The 17348-nt window shown below is 42.0% G+C and overlaps 1 protein-coding gene across 2 annotated transcripts in view; it reads right to left on the bottom strand.

Moving 5' to 3' along the window:
- The window catches only part of DNAH10 (dynein axonemal heavy chain 10), a 118746-nt gene that overhangs the window by 24112 nt on the left and 77286 nt on the right, over window positions 1-17348 (bottom strand). For both annotated transcript variants that reach the window (XM_079957700.1, XM_079957701.1), the window contains 14 exons: window positions 16124-16276; window positions 13869-14129; window positions 13452-13624; window positions 13151-13244; window positions 11829-11996; window positions 10513-10701; window positions 9915-10086; window positions 8867-9070; window positions 6193-6273; window positions 5407-5604; window positions 4987-5148; window positions 3601-3775; window positions 2361-2542; window positions 1421-1557 (listed from right to left, as the gene is read on the bottom strand). In XM_079957700.1, coding sequence (XP_079813826.1) covers window positions 1421-1557; window positions 2361-2542; window positions 3601-3775; window positions 4987-5148; window positions 5407-5604; window positions 6193-6273; window positions 8867-9070; window positions 9915-10086; window positions 10513-10701; window positions 11829-11996; window positions 13151-13244; window positions 13452-13624; window positions 13869-14129; window positions 16124-16276 — 2349 coding nt within the window. The remainder of the gene's footprint in view (window positions 1-1420; window positions 1558-2360; window positions 2543-3600; window positions 3776-4986; window positions 5149-5406; window positions 5605-6192; window positions 6274-8866; window positions 9071-9914; window positions 10087-10512; window positions 10702-11828; window positions 11997-13150; window positions 13245-13451; window positions 13625-13868; window positions 14130-16123; window positions 16277-17348) is intronic.

Below are 17348 nucleotides of genomic sequence, written 5' to 3'. Positions count from 1 at the left end.
ACTGACAGAGAGAGAAGCTGTGTGGAGGAGACACAAAGATGGTGTTTTGGTTGTCTTTGAATCCAATGCTGTGCTGCTATGGGAGCAAGCCTCTCTTGAGATGTGATGCTTGGAACCTTCTCTTCATCAAGACTTAGCTATAAATATGTGTAAGTGAACAATAAATCATAAAGACACTACAGTCTTCCTTGTGCCTAATTATCCAACAGAAATACAAACCCTGATTAAGCGTCTAGATCTTTGGAATTTTGCATTACTCAAAAGAGGCCAGTAACAATAGGCATTACAGAGCACCATGAAAAGGAGGCAAGTGAGGCAAGAAAAAGGATCTCTAACAGAAATTCTCAACATCCTCACCAAACAACAATTCCCAGGCTTCTCTGAGAGAAAGTATGGCAAGTAAATTGGTATAAAATAAACACGTTTGTGGTGCAGATGAAAAAGAAGACATGTTCCACCCTTTAGCTATGGTGGTATAGTCCCTAAAACATTTTTCAAAGCTCTTTGGATATGTAGCTTCTGGTAATCCTCTCAAAACAGCACCATGCTTGATGTAATGTGTGACTAAAGCTCTCAACATAGACAATAGAGCATGAGACTCTTAACCTCAGGGTTGTGGGTTCGGGCCCCATGTTGGGCAAAAGATTCCTGAATTGCAGGGGGTTGAACTAGATGACCCTTGTGGTCCCTTCCAACTCTACAATTCTATGATTCTATGAAAAATCCAACACATGGGGTCCAATTTGGAGCCTCAGTGGCCTGGATGGTGTCCCTGTACTGATTCCCTAGTGTAAATCACACCCCAACATAGTTGTGCAGAGGCCTGTCTGGTTTCCCTTTCATGGCTATCAAGAGCAATTCAGACCCCCTGGAACTTTGAAAATAAATAAATAAAGAGAGACACTGGGAATGCCAATCATGCAAATTCCACATAGAGATGAGCAACGTGTCAATTTCTATTTTATGTTTTTCTGTTGTTGTTGTTGTTGTTGTTGTTGTTGTTGTTGTTGTTGTTGTTGTTGTTATTTCTACCTCATCCATCTGGCTGGGTTTTCCCAACCACTCTGGGCGGTTTCCAACAAAAGATACATTAAAACATCAGTCATTAAAAACTCCCCTGTAAGTTCAGTTCTCCATACTTCACCATTAATTTGTGGGTTGTTGTTTTTTTTAAAAAAGTCCTCATATATGCATTTTTCTATGCATTACTTGGCTGGAAAACTGCAATGTAAACTTTGGAGAAGTGCAAATTTCAAAGGATGGCTGTGATTTGTTTGCATATTGTTACAGAAAATGCAAATTAAGTATGTTTGCCTTGAAGTGCAAACTGAATCAAATTCCTCCTCCATCCCTCCTCCCAAGTCACATTTAGCCTGGCCCTCATTCTGTTTACTGCCACTTCCATGTTTTCCCTTTGTACCTTTTCTCTCTTTGGCTTGACCTCCTTAGCTACATCACAGTAGCTCATAACAGCATCCACAAATTTCAGCATCCCTAAACCGGCTCTGCTGACAACTTCCATTTCTTCAAAGGTTGTGTTCAAGTTCTTTAGCAGTCCTCCAATTTAAAATGTCAGAGTTAATTTACAGTTTTAAGGCTAAAACACTTATTTCCCAGGACCAGAAGAGGATTAAAGTGGGAGGAACAGAAGGTTGCCTGCTTGCACACAGCTCAGGTGTGGGGGATACATTAAGTGAGGTTAGGGGCAGGGCCTCTCTGTTGCATAAACTGCCTCATCAGATGCACACCTAAGAGTAGCTGAGAGGTGTAGGACTGATGGACATGCTTTTCCCTATCTTGTACTTTTGACAACAAAGAGTTAATTCCTCACTCACTCCCGTCAGGACCGTGACAGACTCCTATCATCCCTGCCCATTGGTTAAGCTGGCTGGGGTCCAAGAGCGTATGGAGGCTCCCCATCCCTGATTTATAGAATGCAGTGGATACATTAAAGCCACACACCTAAAATAAAACCAGCATAGCTGTAGCAAGAGTAGTTTGCTCCCTCCCTATCCACATGGATGCTGGTGTCAAATGGCTCTGGGCATGAGGGACAGTCAACTGGAGAAGAGGGGAATCGCCAGTGCCTGTTTCTGGTGGACTGCTCTTTCCCCTCCCAGAGGTTCTTCCATTACCATTAACCCTGTGGGGTGCAGGTAAGTGTCAAGGCAAGTTTGCTATGACCTGGGCTGCTCCAAGAACCAGCCCTGACTTTGAGAAACAAGAAGTGCCATATACAACTATGGACCTTCTTCCTTAAATATATGAATCCCTGAAAAGAAGACTGTGTGACATTTGCAGTATCAGACTGTAAAATGCAGTTTCAAGGGTACGATTAATTCTGCCGCTTAGCAATTTACCTCGGACGGATTTCACTTGACTCTGATTAATCGAATCAAAATCGATTTCCATAAGGGAGCGTAGGAAGTTGGCCTCTGACATCATTCCTTTGGCTGTCTTCCAGTTGAGTTCTTTGTAGCCTCTCATGATGAGGATGCACTCGCAAACAGTCTGCACCTGCTTAGGGGGCTTAGCAAAGGACCTGCAAATGCAAAAATAAATCACAGAATTTCAGAGTTGGAAGGAACCCCTGGGGTCATCTAGTCGAGGCCCCTGCAATGCAGAAATCTTTTTGCCCAATGTGGGGCTCAAACACACAACCCTGAGATTAAAAGTCTCACGCTTTTACCGATGGAACTATCCAGCCAATTGCTTACAGATTTTCTCCCTCCTTGAAATGTTGAGTCTCGGAAGACCTTAACTGAGCTGCACTGGGCTAGGCTGGGAATGGCCAAAGGGGAGCTCAAGCCTGCCTCTGAGTAGCACAGACCAACTGGACACACTCTTTGACAGCCTGCGAAGAACTCTAGTCAAATTCTTTGTGCTTATGTTTTCATGTTTTTTGTTCCTTCATTTTCCAGAAACCCCACATGTCACGTGTGTGGTTTTCAACAAGGCTGGCTTACCCATCAAACTGACAGAAAAGGAGGGGGAAACTCTCTGCCCTCCTCCCACCTGCCAAAGATGAGAATCTGATAACATTCCTGCCAAAAGTAACAGGGATGAAAATATTTAAATGTGAAGGACAGAGCTTAGGTTCAGCAGCCTAGACCAAGAGTGGTTAACCTGTGGCCCTTCAGATGCTGCTTGACTATAGCTCTTATCATTCCTGGCTATTGGTCATGCTGACTAGTGCTGGGAGTAGAGAGAGCCACAGGTTAATTCCACCCCCACCCCCCCGACCCAGACACAAAAAGAAATGTATTGGAAAAGAGAGTGGAGAGAGAGAAAACCCCAAGAAAACCGCATGCCCCTAGTTGCTGGTGAGTTGCAGGCAGCCGGTGAGCTGGAGGGCCGTGTGTAATCTGCCTCCCCTTTAGCTACTGAAGGCAACTAGTCCTCTGTCCCCAAGGAGAGGACATAACTCAACTGGACAGATTGTCTCCTACAATGTGACTGGAAACAGATGGTAAGCAAACTTTAAATAGGTGCAATATGGACACAAAATTGGTATTAGAGCTGGTGTGAGCGCTTATGATGAGCAATGGACATTTCTGTGTAAAGTCATTTCCTGTGCCAGGACGGCCGCAGTTCAAGTACCTGATCTCAGTGACATCAGATTTGTCAAGCTTCTGAAGTTCTAGTTTTGCGGCCTCCAAGATGGGCATGGCTTCTGCCAGGGCTGTTTCGGCATCCTTCTTCTCCACTGCAATGACTTTGTTCTGCTCTTCTATTTCTATGGCTTTTTCCACAGCCAGCTTTTTCTTCTCCTCAGCTAATATGTAGGACAGGGATAATTGCAAAAATTACTCCTCAGAGCTGGCATCAGCTTCTTCAACACTGCTACAATACTGATGCACTTTTACAATGCAGGCGAGGGGAAGCTTTTGGCATTGCTGGGTTGTAGTTCAACAACATTTGAATTCCAATGCTGGGGTGAATGAAGGCGATGTGACACCCGGAGCAGAGCATCGCTACGTAGGGCACATGTGTGGCGTCGCTATGTATGACGCATGCACCGTACATAGCGACACCACAGATGTGCTGTACATAGTGGTTTGCAACGGCTGCAGCCACGAATGGAGGATCCTCTACATGCGGCTGTAGCGGCACTGGAAGGATCCCACCACCGTCCGTACAGCGCTCAAGCAGCACCAGCGGCAAACTGCTATGTACAGCGCATGTGCGGTGCCGTTATGTACAGTGCATGCGTGCAGCGCCACACATGCACTATACATAGCAGTTTGCTGCCGGCACCGGGATCCTCTGCTCGTGGCTGCAGCCATCAACAGAGGATCCTCCACATGGGACTGCGGCGGTGCAATGGCTGCTTGCGACGCCGCAGCGAGGTGAGTCCTCGCAGGAGCCTTCTTGTCACACCCCCCCAGGTATGGCACCCAGGGCACACCACGTGCGCCCCCACACCCCCATTGCAACACCACTGTTCCAATGATGGCTTTTCTAAAACCAACGCTTCAGTTGTGGGAGGGAGGGGAATCATGCAACAACACTACAGTGTGGGGTGTGTTATTCAGATGAATTTGATAGAGATTATTTCCTTGCATAGTTTTCTTCATCATCCCAACAGTTCAGACCACAGTGTGCCATGCATGGAAGGAAATGTTACATTTTTAGTTGGTTTAACTCCTCTAATGAAAGGTTACTGGTAAATTTAGTTAGGGTTCTTCCTAAAGGTACTGGATGATTTTTCCTCTCCCCACAACCAAAAATAAAAAAGCAAGAAATTCTTTGGGACTTGATCCATCTTTGGAGAAACAACAACTTATAAATGCAAATTTAGAAAAATGCAATAATAGAACACACAATCCTAAATTGGCTCAGCACATGAGAATTTCTAGGCTTAGCAGCCTGTGATCTGCCAGGGAATAAAAACGAATAAAAAGAGAGCCACCCAAGAGAGCCCAGTTTAGTTTGTGGGGTAAGTCCTCTAAACCTGAGTGAATTATGACTGTAAGAAACACTTGCCAATTGCTGTGTTAGTTGCAATCTCCTGTAATAAGGCTTCACAGGCCGCTGATTTCTCTGCCAGCACAATCCTTTGCTCAGCAAGCTTCAGGTTGAGCTCATCCAGCTGAATTGTAGCTTCTTTAAGTTTGTCTAAACCACCCTCCAGTCGTTTGCACTGAGCTTTGGGAAAGAGGAGGAGAAATGTTGTCATAAAGATGTGTGCTGTAAAATAAGATAAGATGTGGCTGTCCTGGCTGCACATGTAAAACAATGTATTTGCTCTTAATTTACGTAATTTACAGTACAATCCTACTGAATTCAATGGAGCTCACTCCCAAGTTGTGCAGTTATGATTGCAGCCTTAGGCCATGCACAGAACTGACTTTGCACAATATTTTGTATGAGATTTGCAAATCTTCTTAAGAACACAGATGTTACCCCAAATGAACTGATTCTTTTCATCCAGCAGTTTGCAGTAGGTGTTGATGAAATCAAGATAATTTTTGGGGGTGACGTAGTTGCTCCGTCTGAGTTTCTGCTGAAATCTTTTGCTGTAGAGCCCCACTGAACCGTGGACCATGACACTGTGTTCAATGACTGCCTCAGTTTTTTCAGATGGGATCAGTGGATTGTTCCCTGGGAAAGAGAAAAAACATGCTTACCTGCAAAGTACAGAAGGCGAACAGAGTAGATGCTGGAGGTCAGTGTTGCAACACACAAACATTGTAGAGAGACACACAAGTTGTTATTGGTCTTTGTGGCTCAAAGAAATACTAGTCTCTGTCATATCAAAGGTGCATTTCACTTAAGATGAACCCACACAATTAATCATGAGTAGTTCCCTCCACTCCAGTGTTTTCTTTTTTGTTTAATTAAAGTAGTTTCTCAGGTTGCAATCTCCAATAGAAGATTGGTGGAGGCTAGTGGGGCATGGGTGGAAGATAAGATGTCTTAACCCTTTATTCTCTTCCAGTTTTTCATCTCCAAAATCAAGTGCCTCTCCACCCCAAGCTGCTTTTGGCCTCACAGAGGAAAACGAAGGGAAGGGTATTTGCTTCTTTCCTCCATAGGTAACAGCACTGGGAGAAGAAGAGCTATGGCAGGTCATAAGTTAAACAAGGAATAGGAAAACAGTAAAGGAAGGGGGAAATTAAGGCACGGGGAAGAATATGTTTCCTTCAATTACATGCCCATTAGCCTCTTGCTTCAAAAATGTTTACATACCCAAAAAGAACTTAGCAACAGCATCTAGAGCCTGGGGTGGCCAGGGCAAGAACCAGTCGATCCCAGTGTTATTGACAAGACCTTTGAAGAGAAATAACAAGGTTGATACTAGTGATGCAGGGCAGCAAGTTGATCTTTTCCCTTGTGATAGGAATGTTGAGGTCTTAGATATATGGTAATATTCATAAGTGTATCAACCAAGCACGTACATAGATCAGCACAGGAAGACCGACCTGAAACCATTTTGATTCCCAAACTGAGCAAATGTTTTCTCTGCAAGGTCAAAGTGGCAAACCTCCCCATTGTCTCTTTCCTCACAAATCCTGTCTTAAGGGCACATTTAAGATATGAATAGGGTGTGAGCCTGTGACATGGCCCAGGAACTAAGTATTTATCAGACTGGCCAGGCTCCCCAGGCAATCCAATCAAGTAACTTGCCAGAAAAGAGATAAACAACAACAGGAGAAAAACAACATTCAAATTTCTGTTGTAGACCGCCTTTTCTGTGATGTAGGTATGATATATCTGAGGGGTGGTCTTAGGTTACACCCCTTCTGTGATGTATGTATGATGTTTCTGGGGGTGGTCTTGATCTACAGGGTGTCAATTTCAAAAGTCCATATAAGGCCTTGCGCGCCATTGTTCTGGGTTCCTCCTCCTTTCCTGCGTGTGAGGGGAGCACCCTGTTGTATCAGATCAATAAAGATCAGGCTTACTAGCTGCTTTGCTTCTCAATAGTCTCTGGTTGGCCTGTTATTTTCTCTTACCAATAGGGAACCTACGTAAGGACTCTATATGGGCTCTTGGATACCCCATAAGGGAAAAGGGCAATTTTTGTTTACAACACCCTCCCCCAGTTCTTCCTCCTCTTACATCTTTACTCTGTCATAGCTATACTAAAAGGGGGCACCATTTGCCAAAATCACTGTTGCCTTAATACCACCCTGTGTCAGTGGCAAGCCTGATGCAGAACAAATTAAATGATGCCCATTAAATGAACTGGTTTATAGGCTTGCCGCAAAAGTTTTCTGTGGAACTCAAAGCTTTGATACCTTGCTACACCTAGGGCTTTCAAACTTTCTACCTTCAAGGAATTCCTTTCGTGTTGCCTTGGCTTCCAAAGATTTCCTGTGTTCCTGCCACATGACACTGTATATTGTAGAGGATCCTGGGTAATTTTCTAAGACACAGAAACTGGTCAGGCTTCTTAGGCTTCACTGTTGCCTTGTGAACCCTAAAATCACACTCTAAAGCAGCCTCTCTCCACCTTGGGTCAAGATGTTGCTGAACTACAACTTCCATCAGCCCCAGCAAGCACAACCAATGGTCAAGGATGATGGGCTTTGTAATCCAACATGATCTGAGGATCAAAGCTTGGGAAAGTCTGCTCTAAAGCACAGCCAACACCTTCCCATGATTGCACACTTCAGGAGAAAACAAGTAGTTATAGTTATCTGTTCTCAGGGATTCTTATCTACTTTCTTTAGGTGTCAGGCAAAACCATTTATTTTTCCTGCAAAATGGCCCTATATTTCAGTAGCATTTTAGGGGTAGCTGAGTCAGAAAATGTCAGCATGAATCTAGTGTGCTGGGGGTCCGTGCAAAGCAAGTTTATTGCGATCAGAGTGTTGCAATGGATATTTAGTAAAAGCTTAAAGTTTCTCTTCACACTGTCAATTGATTTCCAGTAAGGCAGCATACCATTAAAAGGATATATATCGAGAGCTACTTGAGTTCTTTGTAGGATCAGGTCCCTACTTTCGCTTTTGTTGTTTTTAGTATTTGTAGTCTATCGGTTATCAACCTGCAGTCCGCTGGCAGTAGGAGTTCAATACGGGTATGTCTTTAAGTTAACATCCTACATCAAAAACCTGACAGTACCTAACTACCGAAGGCTTTTCACCAAAGCCAGACTAAATGTCTTCCCCTCTGCAGTGTTGGATGGTAGGTTGAGAGGAGTTCCCTACCAGGACAGACTTTGCTCGTGTGCTCAAGACATTGATTCCATAAATCACATTTTGTTGCATTTAACAAAATATGAGCAGGCCAGGGTTGAACTGATACTACCCTTGCTGGTACCTTTCCCGGGAAAATCAAAGGCTCACTATGTCAGGTTCCTACTGGAAGACCGGACAAAAGCTAGAACGTTAGCAGTGGCAAAGTTTTTATTGGTGGTTGCAAGAACAAATGAGCCCTATATTCTAAACAAAATGCTTGATTAACCTAGAGGTAGGCTGTATGAATTGTATATTGATTTGTAATGATTTGTTGGGTCTCTGGACCATAATAAAGACTGACTGACTGATTGATTGATTGATTGATTTTTTCGCCAGGCCTTTGGTCCTTAATAATCAGTGGGCTCAAGTGAGTGGAATGTTTTACTCCTGCCTTTTAAAAATCTGTTAGATTTCTATTTGTCCCCCTCCCTCCTTTCATGTCAGTTTCAATGCATGTGCTCATTTTTATATTGTAAGCCACTTTGCGTTACCTTGGGGATGAAAAGTGACCAATATTTTTTTAAAATAGTAATAATAACTTCAAAGTTCAACAGAACAGAGATTCAAAACCATTGCTCTCCACTTATGAAAACTAAGCTAATACCCACTTTTCAGTTTCATTTATCTGCATCCCAGAGGCAGAGAGGGGATGCCTGTTAACATACATACATACATACCTGGAAAATTTCGGCAACGTGTTCTCAGTGTTTCACCAACTGGGGACATCCCAAGGACAATATGGAGGTTGTTGGCACTCTTGTTTACAAAGTACTGCCAGACGCTTTCTTTGGCTGGGGCAGCTCCAGCTTTCATTGCTTCATTTGTAATCTGATTTAAAATATTGTCTCTTTCGTCATCTGGGAATAGGGCTGGCACCATTCCTATTAAATGAAGATAAGTTAAAAGAAGCTACTACTCCATGGTGAACATCCCGCCCACCCGACCACCTCCGGTAATCTGCTGTCTGGATTATCTCACCCAATAAACTTCAGATTACTGTGCATAATGACCATGATTATTTTATGTGATGCAAAGCACACTCATCTTCTTCCAAGTGGGATTTCCTACCATTGCACAGAGGCAGATGGCTACAGTGCCCCCACACCCTCCAACTCCACTCTATAAAATATGAAGAATCGTAGAGAATTAAGGCTCAGCACTTTAAAGAACAAGAGAGCAGACCAAGAGCCCATCTGGTACAAAATCATGTTCTTTCAGTGGGAAGCCTGCAAGCAAGATCTGAATGCAACACCAGTCTATCCACTTGTGATTGCCAGGATCATTTGGGTTGCCCTTTTCTGAACCTTTTCCAAATCTAGAATAGCTTTTGAGGTTAGGTGACCAGAACTATACACATTATTCCAAGTGTGGATGCACCATCAGGGTCAACACAAGACATTTTGGAATGTGAGGTGACCACAAAATGGATCCTCCCCCTGGAAAGAAGAGGTGAATAAATATCTACATCAGAAACGAGGGGGGTGGGGATAAAGATCTGCATTGGAAACAAGGGTGGGAGGAGACCAGCAGTGCCTCCTATTCACCAAGAGTCTGCTGGAGAGGTGACAGTTCCAGACTCCAAGGAGCATTTGCAGCTGTCACTGCCACTGTGGCTGTGGCGGCAGCAGCAGGCAATGCCCCTGCAAATCCTGCCAGCCAAGGCTGTTGCCTCACAATGTCTCATGGGTGGTCCACCGTGTGGTCACACCATGGGTATGTCGTTACCTGATGTTAGCATGTTGTTGATGAGTTCCAAGAACCCTTCCTCTGCCACATGAGCATCAGTAAATAGGAATATCATTATTTTATTCTCAATCCCAAGTTTTACATACAAAGATTTAAGATCTTCCCGCAAATTGTTTTCTCCATAACCACGGCTCAGAACTATTTCAAAAACCTAAAAGTAAAGTATGAAATTAGTTGTATTATTTTCACCTGAAGCATTGATTGGTGAAGTGCAGGTAGGGACATTCCCTTGAGTTGCAATTCCTTCATTTAAGAAGTAAAACAAAACCTGATTCTGTCTCTCCCGGGGTGATATAAGGCCATTTTATTTAGGCGAGTTGGTAGCTGACAATTTGCCTTCCCCCCCCCCCCCCGGGCTTTTAAAATTAATTACAGTACTTATATCCAACTAAGTTGTACTCAGAACAGATATACTGATATTAATGGATCTACGTTAGTAGTGTACATTAACGTCAGTGGGTCTATTGTGAGTAGGGCTAGCTTTGGGTACAACTCAAAGCTAGTATGTAATCCAAGCCTTCAAGGACAGGGAAAGGTGATCATCTAAAATAAAAAAGCAAACTAATGACCCACTAACCTCGCATCCTGCTGTATAAGCTGCTAATCTTGCCAGGGACTGCTTCCCTGAGCCACCAACTCCAACAAGTAAAGCATGACCACGGTCCATCCTTATGATGCGATGAACACGAATCAAATGCTCCAGGGCATCGTCAAACAGCACCAGGTTCATTTTAGTATTCAGTTCATTGTACTCTTCAAGAATCTCCTGCAAGGGAAAGGCGAAAAGAGTGAGCTTGTGGAAGGGTTTCAACACCAAAAGAGCAGGGTGTTAAACAATAGCAACACTGGGATTACCTGAATCCTGATATCCCTGCTTAATCACAGACATCATTGGCAGGAGTGTTGCTGATTGTTCCCCGAGTTGGTGAGGCTAGTTTGACAACAGTGGGAAATCGAGCATTTTGTGTCATTGGCCCAGTCCTGTGGAACCCTCTGCCACTAGAGATTTAGCAGGCACCTTATCATAGAATCATAGACTTGTAGAGTTGGAAGGGACCCCAAGGGTTATTTAGTCCAACCCCCTGCAATGCAAAAATCTCAACTACAACATCCATGGCAGATGGACATTCAACCTCTGCTTTAAAACTTTCAAGGAAGGAGAGTCCACAATCTCCCGAGGAAGACCATTCCACTGTCGAACAGCCCTTACTGTCAGAAAGTTCTTCCTGATTTTTACTCAGAATCTCATTGCTTGTAACTTGAATCCATAGGTTTGGGTCCTACCCTTCAGAACAGAAGAAAACCTTTTAAATGCCTGCTGAAAACTCTTCTATTCTACTAGGTAGGCCTATGCAAGCAGTTAAAGAGAACATCCTTCCATAATGGTTTACTGGTGTTTGTTTTCAACTTTTTACGCATTTACTGTAAGGTTTTACGACTTTATTGCTGCAAACCGCTTTGATATATTTGAATGCTCTGGCGGTATACAAATATTTTTAAATAAATAATTAAATGCTGGAAACACTGAATGAAAGGAATATCAGAATTTTACAATGTAACCCTATACACATTTACTCAGAAATAAATTCCAGTGTGTTCCATGGAGATTACACCCACGTAAGTGTACATAAAATTGTAGTCTTAATTTCTCACTTGGCCAAAAGAGAATGCTACTTATTTTTGATGTCCACTAATAGTCACACCCAACAGGTGAATTAATACTAATGATAAGGGCATACATAACAAATATCCAGTTGTTATAACCAAGTAACATACACAAAAAATACAGGAAGAATCCCATATATGTGTCTTTTAATCTCCTTTTCTATAGTGAAATCTTCAAACCTTCTACAATGAAAACAAATACACCATACACCAATTTAGTCTCTATACCTGAAAGAGAGCTTTGGCAGCATCGTAGTCCTGAATATCTTCATAAACACGAGGCTCACTTTCATTTAGGGCCATCCTAAAGTCTCCAAAAAGTATAGGGTCTCTCATAACATGCTCTAAGTCGTCTTTGAAATTGCTTTCCACCAGGGCTTGTATATGGCCTTCAACCTTATAATATATAAGAAAAAAAGAAAGAAATTTTCAATTCTTTATTTAGGACCAGTCCTCTCCATTCTGCCTCACAAGGACTCATGTACTAACTTGATTAAATAAAAAAACCCCACAAAGGTCTGCAGAATTCATCCCAAGGAATGTTTTGTGCAAGAATCTAATCAGAACCTATGTGTATGGGAAGTTGCTTTATAATTCATCAGGCCATTCAATCAATACTGCTCTCCAAGGCTTCAGGCACAGGTCTTTCCCAGTTCTGCTACCAGAAATCCTTTGAAATAAAGGTGACTGGGACTGAAACTGGAGTCTTCCATACGAAAAGCGTGCAGTTTACCACTGAGCTCAGTCTCGGAGTACTGATGATGCCAATGGATTGTAAATTCTTAATGGCAACCAACATTCCACATTGCGAGTCTGTGAGAGAGAGACAGAAACAGCAAGAGTGGCAGAAGGGAGAGATTCTACAACTAATGTGTGTTCTGCAGATATAGCAACTATGTTCAGGGGTTTAATTTACATGCCCCTTTAATGGGGTGACAATGTTTACTTTTGTGGGATTTTGAACATCTTGGTGTTTATGGTATGAAATGTGACGGAAACGCTAGGAATGTGACTATTTTGGAGGCTCTGGATTAGCAGAGGGATTGAGAGGCTGTTTTAAGGTTTGATATGGATTTAAAAATGACTGCTACGGCTCCCAGTTCAAGCATGAAGCCAAAAACAAACCTTCCTGTATCAGTAGAAGTAACAGTCCATGGGGCACTAGCTCCTGCCTGCCCATACGACAGTGTCCATTCTATGTTATCGCAGCTCAGTTCTGAAAGCCAGTCTTTAGTAGGAGCAACCCTCTTACAAATTCATGGGATACAAGCAGTGCTATTTTTCTAGAAAAAGAGGTGTCAGAAGTAATCATGAACGCTTCCCTTGTTCTCTTAGAATGGCAATGGTCCCCACCTGAGAGGTGCCAGAACCAACCTGAGAGGTGTGAGTTCTTGTGAGTTCCAGCTGAAAAAAGCTCTGGATGCAAGTGAAGCAACTGCATCATACAGAGCATTGCTTGAGCCAATGATTTTATTTCAGAGTGGCACACAGCTGTCTTAAAGTAGCCAAATGGATATTAAGTCAGCAGCAGTAAAAAGGATAGAACTCACCAGAGCTTTGTCAACTTCATTAATCAGCCTGTCATGGAAAACCCGCAGGCACTCATTGCGCCATACTCTCACCATCTGTGCAACTGTCTGGAACCTATAATAAAACAAAAACTGGGTCAAATCAGTAAATACAAAACATGGGACTTAGTGGGCTGCCTTTCACAAATGCAGAATTTGTAACTTATCTGTTCCCACTTCTTCCAATTTGGAGTAACTTTTTATGAATTGGTATGCTTGAACTGAATGAACAATTTGAATATTGTTACAATTCCAGTGAAAAGCTAGGTGCCTGTTCACTCACCGTTCTGGTGTTGTTTGAACAAGTCCATTGTAAACTCTGGACAAGTCCCGCAGGTTAAAAATGTAATGGAATTTTGAAGGAGTTGGAGGTAAGTCACGGACTATCATTTGATAAAGTGTCAGTGTAGAGGCTGTCATCTTGTCAGCAATTGCAGCTATCAATTCATTGAAAATCTGCAAACATAAAATAGGGGAAGATGTTTTCAAGAGACAATTGTGAGAAGGGTTTTTCTTTAAAGCTTACTTTTTCTTGCAATGTTTTCCATCAAACGACAGCATGGCTACAATTTTTGACAGTGATCCATTACTCTGGGGCAGGGGAGGTTTGAGGGCAATTCTTAGACAAGTATTGAAATTCTGTACAGGTCTCTCAACAATAATTTAATCAATATCTCTCTGTATAAATAATTCAGATTACCGAAGTATGGCCTTTTAAAATGGAGGCGTATATCAAGTGCAGTGACGACTCTGAAGGAAATGGCACGTTGAAAGCGCTAAAGAGCGAAATGAATCGTGGGTCAACTTCATTACGGCCTCCCCCAGCTTTGCCCATGGCAGCAATGAAGCCAAGGTCACGGAGGTACTTGCAGTTCATCTCCTTGCCACGATCATACAAGGCGCCTTTCTCTAAGAGTAACTTCAGCAGCGCAATAGGCTGTTGGGTCCCATATTCATCAACCTTTGAACAACAAGAAAGTTAAAATGCTTAAACAAAAAACAGAAGGGCTACCAACAAGCAGCTTGAGTTATACCCCTCTTTTCAACTACCATCAACAATATTTATAAACCTCCTGTCAATGACAGATGACTGAATCTGATGGCTTTGATTTCACTCAAGTTTTCCAATCTTAAATTCAGTTTGCCCCAAGGCAGGTTCCACAAGGATGTGCATTACAAGAAGCTGACCTCAGGCACCAGGCCTGTTGGCAGACCGACTCTGTGTTATAAAAATGTCTGCAAATGTGGTATGAAGGCCAGCAACTTGAACCCCACTGTGTGGGAATCCTTTGCAGACAACTGCAGTGCCTGGAGACGCAGTCAGGTTGAGTATCCACAGCAGTGACCAGAGGAGAAATGACTGCTGGGAGGAACGCAGAGGAAAAAATGTCATGGTGTATTTGTAACAGTGAAACCAGATGCCTTCATCTTCCCCAGCTGCAATAAAGCATGTCTCTCTCATATTGGTCTCTACAGCCACAGCAGGTGCTGTAAGGCTCCAGCAGTTTGACTTTACCCCCAATGGCACACTCTTCAATTACCTCTGGAGACAGACGGATGCCAAGCATGCCATGGCAAGTGAAAATGTATTTTTGTTAATGTCTCCTAATATACATATTTATGCACACAATTTGCCTAGAATACATTTTTGTATGCTGATTCAGTAGTACAGTTTTTTGCATTCTTTGGCTTATGAACTGCTTTGCAAAATTTGGAGAAGGGAGAATTTAAAAAGAAAGCCTTGTTTCAATTTGTGCATTGGTTTGAAAAGTGTAAAATTTGGGAAATCTGCATTAAGATGCAAACTAATTATATTTTTTCCACATTGCTACTTTCCACACAGGTTCACAATAAGGAATAAATGTTCATATGTGAAAAATTCAACACAATTTTCACATGCCTGGAGAAGTAAGCATGCCTTGATCATAATGTTGGTCTCTAAGGTGCTACTGCCCCCCAAATTCTTTTTTCTTTTTTCTTTATTTTGAATTTAATTGATAAATTGTTAGTAAACCTTGAAGAGTGATCTATTATTATTCAGTATTTATTATTACTACTACTACATTTATATCCCACACCACCTCCAAAAGCTCAGGACAACATACATGGGTTTTCCATCTGTCCTGTGACAGGTTTTCTCTTTTTCCTATGAGAGAATGATAGACCCAATGTCACCCAGAGAACAGAACCTTTGTCGCTCAAGTTCTAGTCTGACAATCTGACCACTAAGTTGCATGGGCTCTCTTTTACAAATATACCAGGTACATTTTCTATCAGGTGACAGAAAATAAACAATGACTGCAACAAGAAGGTACAGTGCCTTCCTCTTACACCCAAGTTGTTTGCTGCAAGCTTTGATGGTTCTGTAGAAGGAGTAGACCAACCTTCCAGATGTTCTGCATTATAACTTCCATCATCTCTGACCACTGGACATGCTGGCTGGAGTTGATGGGAGCTGCAGTCCAAAACATCTGGAGAGCATCATGCAAAGGAAGGCTGAATCACAGTAAGTTAACAGAAAACATGTTGGACAATTAGTTGTAACCAGCTAAATTCCACTCAGATCAAGACTAATGGACCTAAATTAGTCATATCCTTTAATGGGTTTACTCAGAGCCTGATTTATATTGTGAGTACTCCAATGACAATAGCCATGACTAGCCCAATGGAACCTTTTGTGATAGAGGCGGTGTTCTTTGATTGCTAGAAGCTGGGGGCAAACCACAGGGCACTGCTATTATATCACTGTCTGTGAGCTTCCCTTGGCATATAGTTGACTACAGTTAGGGTCCTGGATTAAATGAACCCTTGGTCTGATCCAGAATAGCACCTCTTACACATGTAAGTTTCTTCAGAAACAAAGGATGCAAAGCATTCCCTTCCCGGCATCAGCTCCATTAAAAATGCTTGAATGTGTCTTGAGATGTTCTTGCATACTTGTATGTATATTCTTACCCTGGGCATGTTCATATCATCCATAAAGACAATGAGGCGCTTTCCCATTGGGGGACCATAGGTCTCTTTGGTCCGTTTCTCCACGTTTGCTTCCATATTCCTTTGAATATCCATGGAGGTAGTGCGAGAGGAGAAGTTAATGATAAGCAGCACCTGGAAGTGGAAGATTAAAAATGAGTTATTGGGAAATGAAGGCTCATGCCAAGGACTTCCTACTCAGCAGGCAGAGGTAAAAAGCTGAGAAGGGATTATATATGTGATAGTTAAATTAAAACAGAGTGTCTCTATCATTACAGAGAATATATTAATTTCAGGAAGTAGACACAATCCCAGTAGTATTTCTCCACTTACTGGGGAATTGTGATTTACAGATGCATTTCAGTGTTTCTGATTGATGGCAGCAAAAATATGTTAGCACTCAGTTCTCGAAAAGAACAGTTTTGTGGACAGGCAAGGTATAGGAGATTATGGTAATAAGAATGTCTCAGATTAGTTACTTTTATTTATTTACATGTTTATCCTATCCTTCCTCCAAGGATTTCAGGGTGGCATACATTATCACCTTCCATTTTATCATTGCAGCACCCTTGTGAGGTACGTTTGCATGAGAGAGGGTGACTAGTTCAAGGGCAATGATATCAGGTAGATTTTTGAAAAATATAAAATGGTTTAGAAAATTCACACTACAAATAACACTACCAAAAATAACACTACAAATAAGTCAAGAATGCACGAAGCAATTTAGTTATATTAGTCATATTAGATAAATGTAATATTTGAAAACTTGGGAAACCTTCTGCTGCTGCTGTATAGAAGAGGATTTTTAAAAAATAAGATTTAATATTTACATAAATTCTCTAAAAAAATTTCTAAACAACAAAGGACATTAATCTAAAATCTGAATCATTCTAATGTTCTATTGATTTGTGGAAGATTATCACATTTGTACCAGTTTACAGAATAAATAACTAAGTTTAAAAATTGCTTTTAAAAGCATCTTACTGACTTTGATACATTCTCTCTCTTAAAATGTCAGGCCAAGTGGATATACTGTTTAATAAAATACTAAAATATAGTCATTGCTGGAGCAGACTAAGTCTGCAAACTTATACACATTTACCTGAGGGCAATAAACCTCACTGAACACACTAGTTGTTTCTCAGTAGACACTCATAGGACATGACTTAAATAGGCAAAAAGGGGTATGTATGAAACCAGAGATTCT

Source organism: Podarcis cretensis, assembly GCF_951804945.1.
Source record: "Podarcis cretensis genome assembly, chromosome: 16".
Lineage (NCBI taxonomy): Eukaryota > Metazoa > Chordata > Lepidosauria > Squamata > Lacertidae > Podarcis > Podarcis cretensis.
The sequence above is the reverse complement of the archived record's forward strand: the minus strand, read 5'-3'. Positions and strand labels throughout refer to the sequence as shown.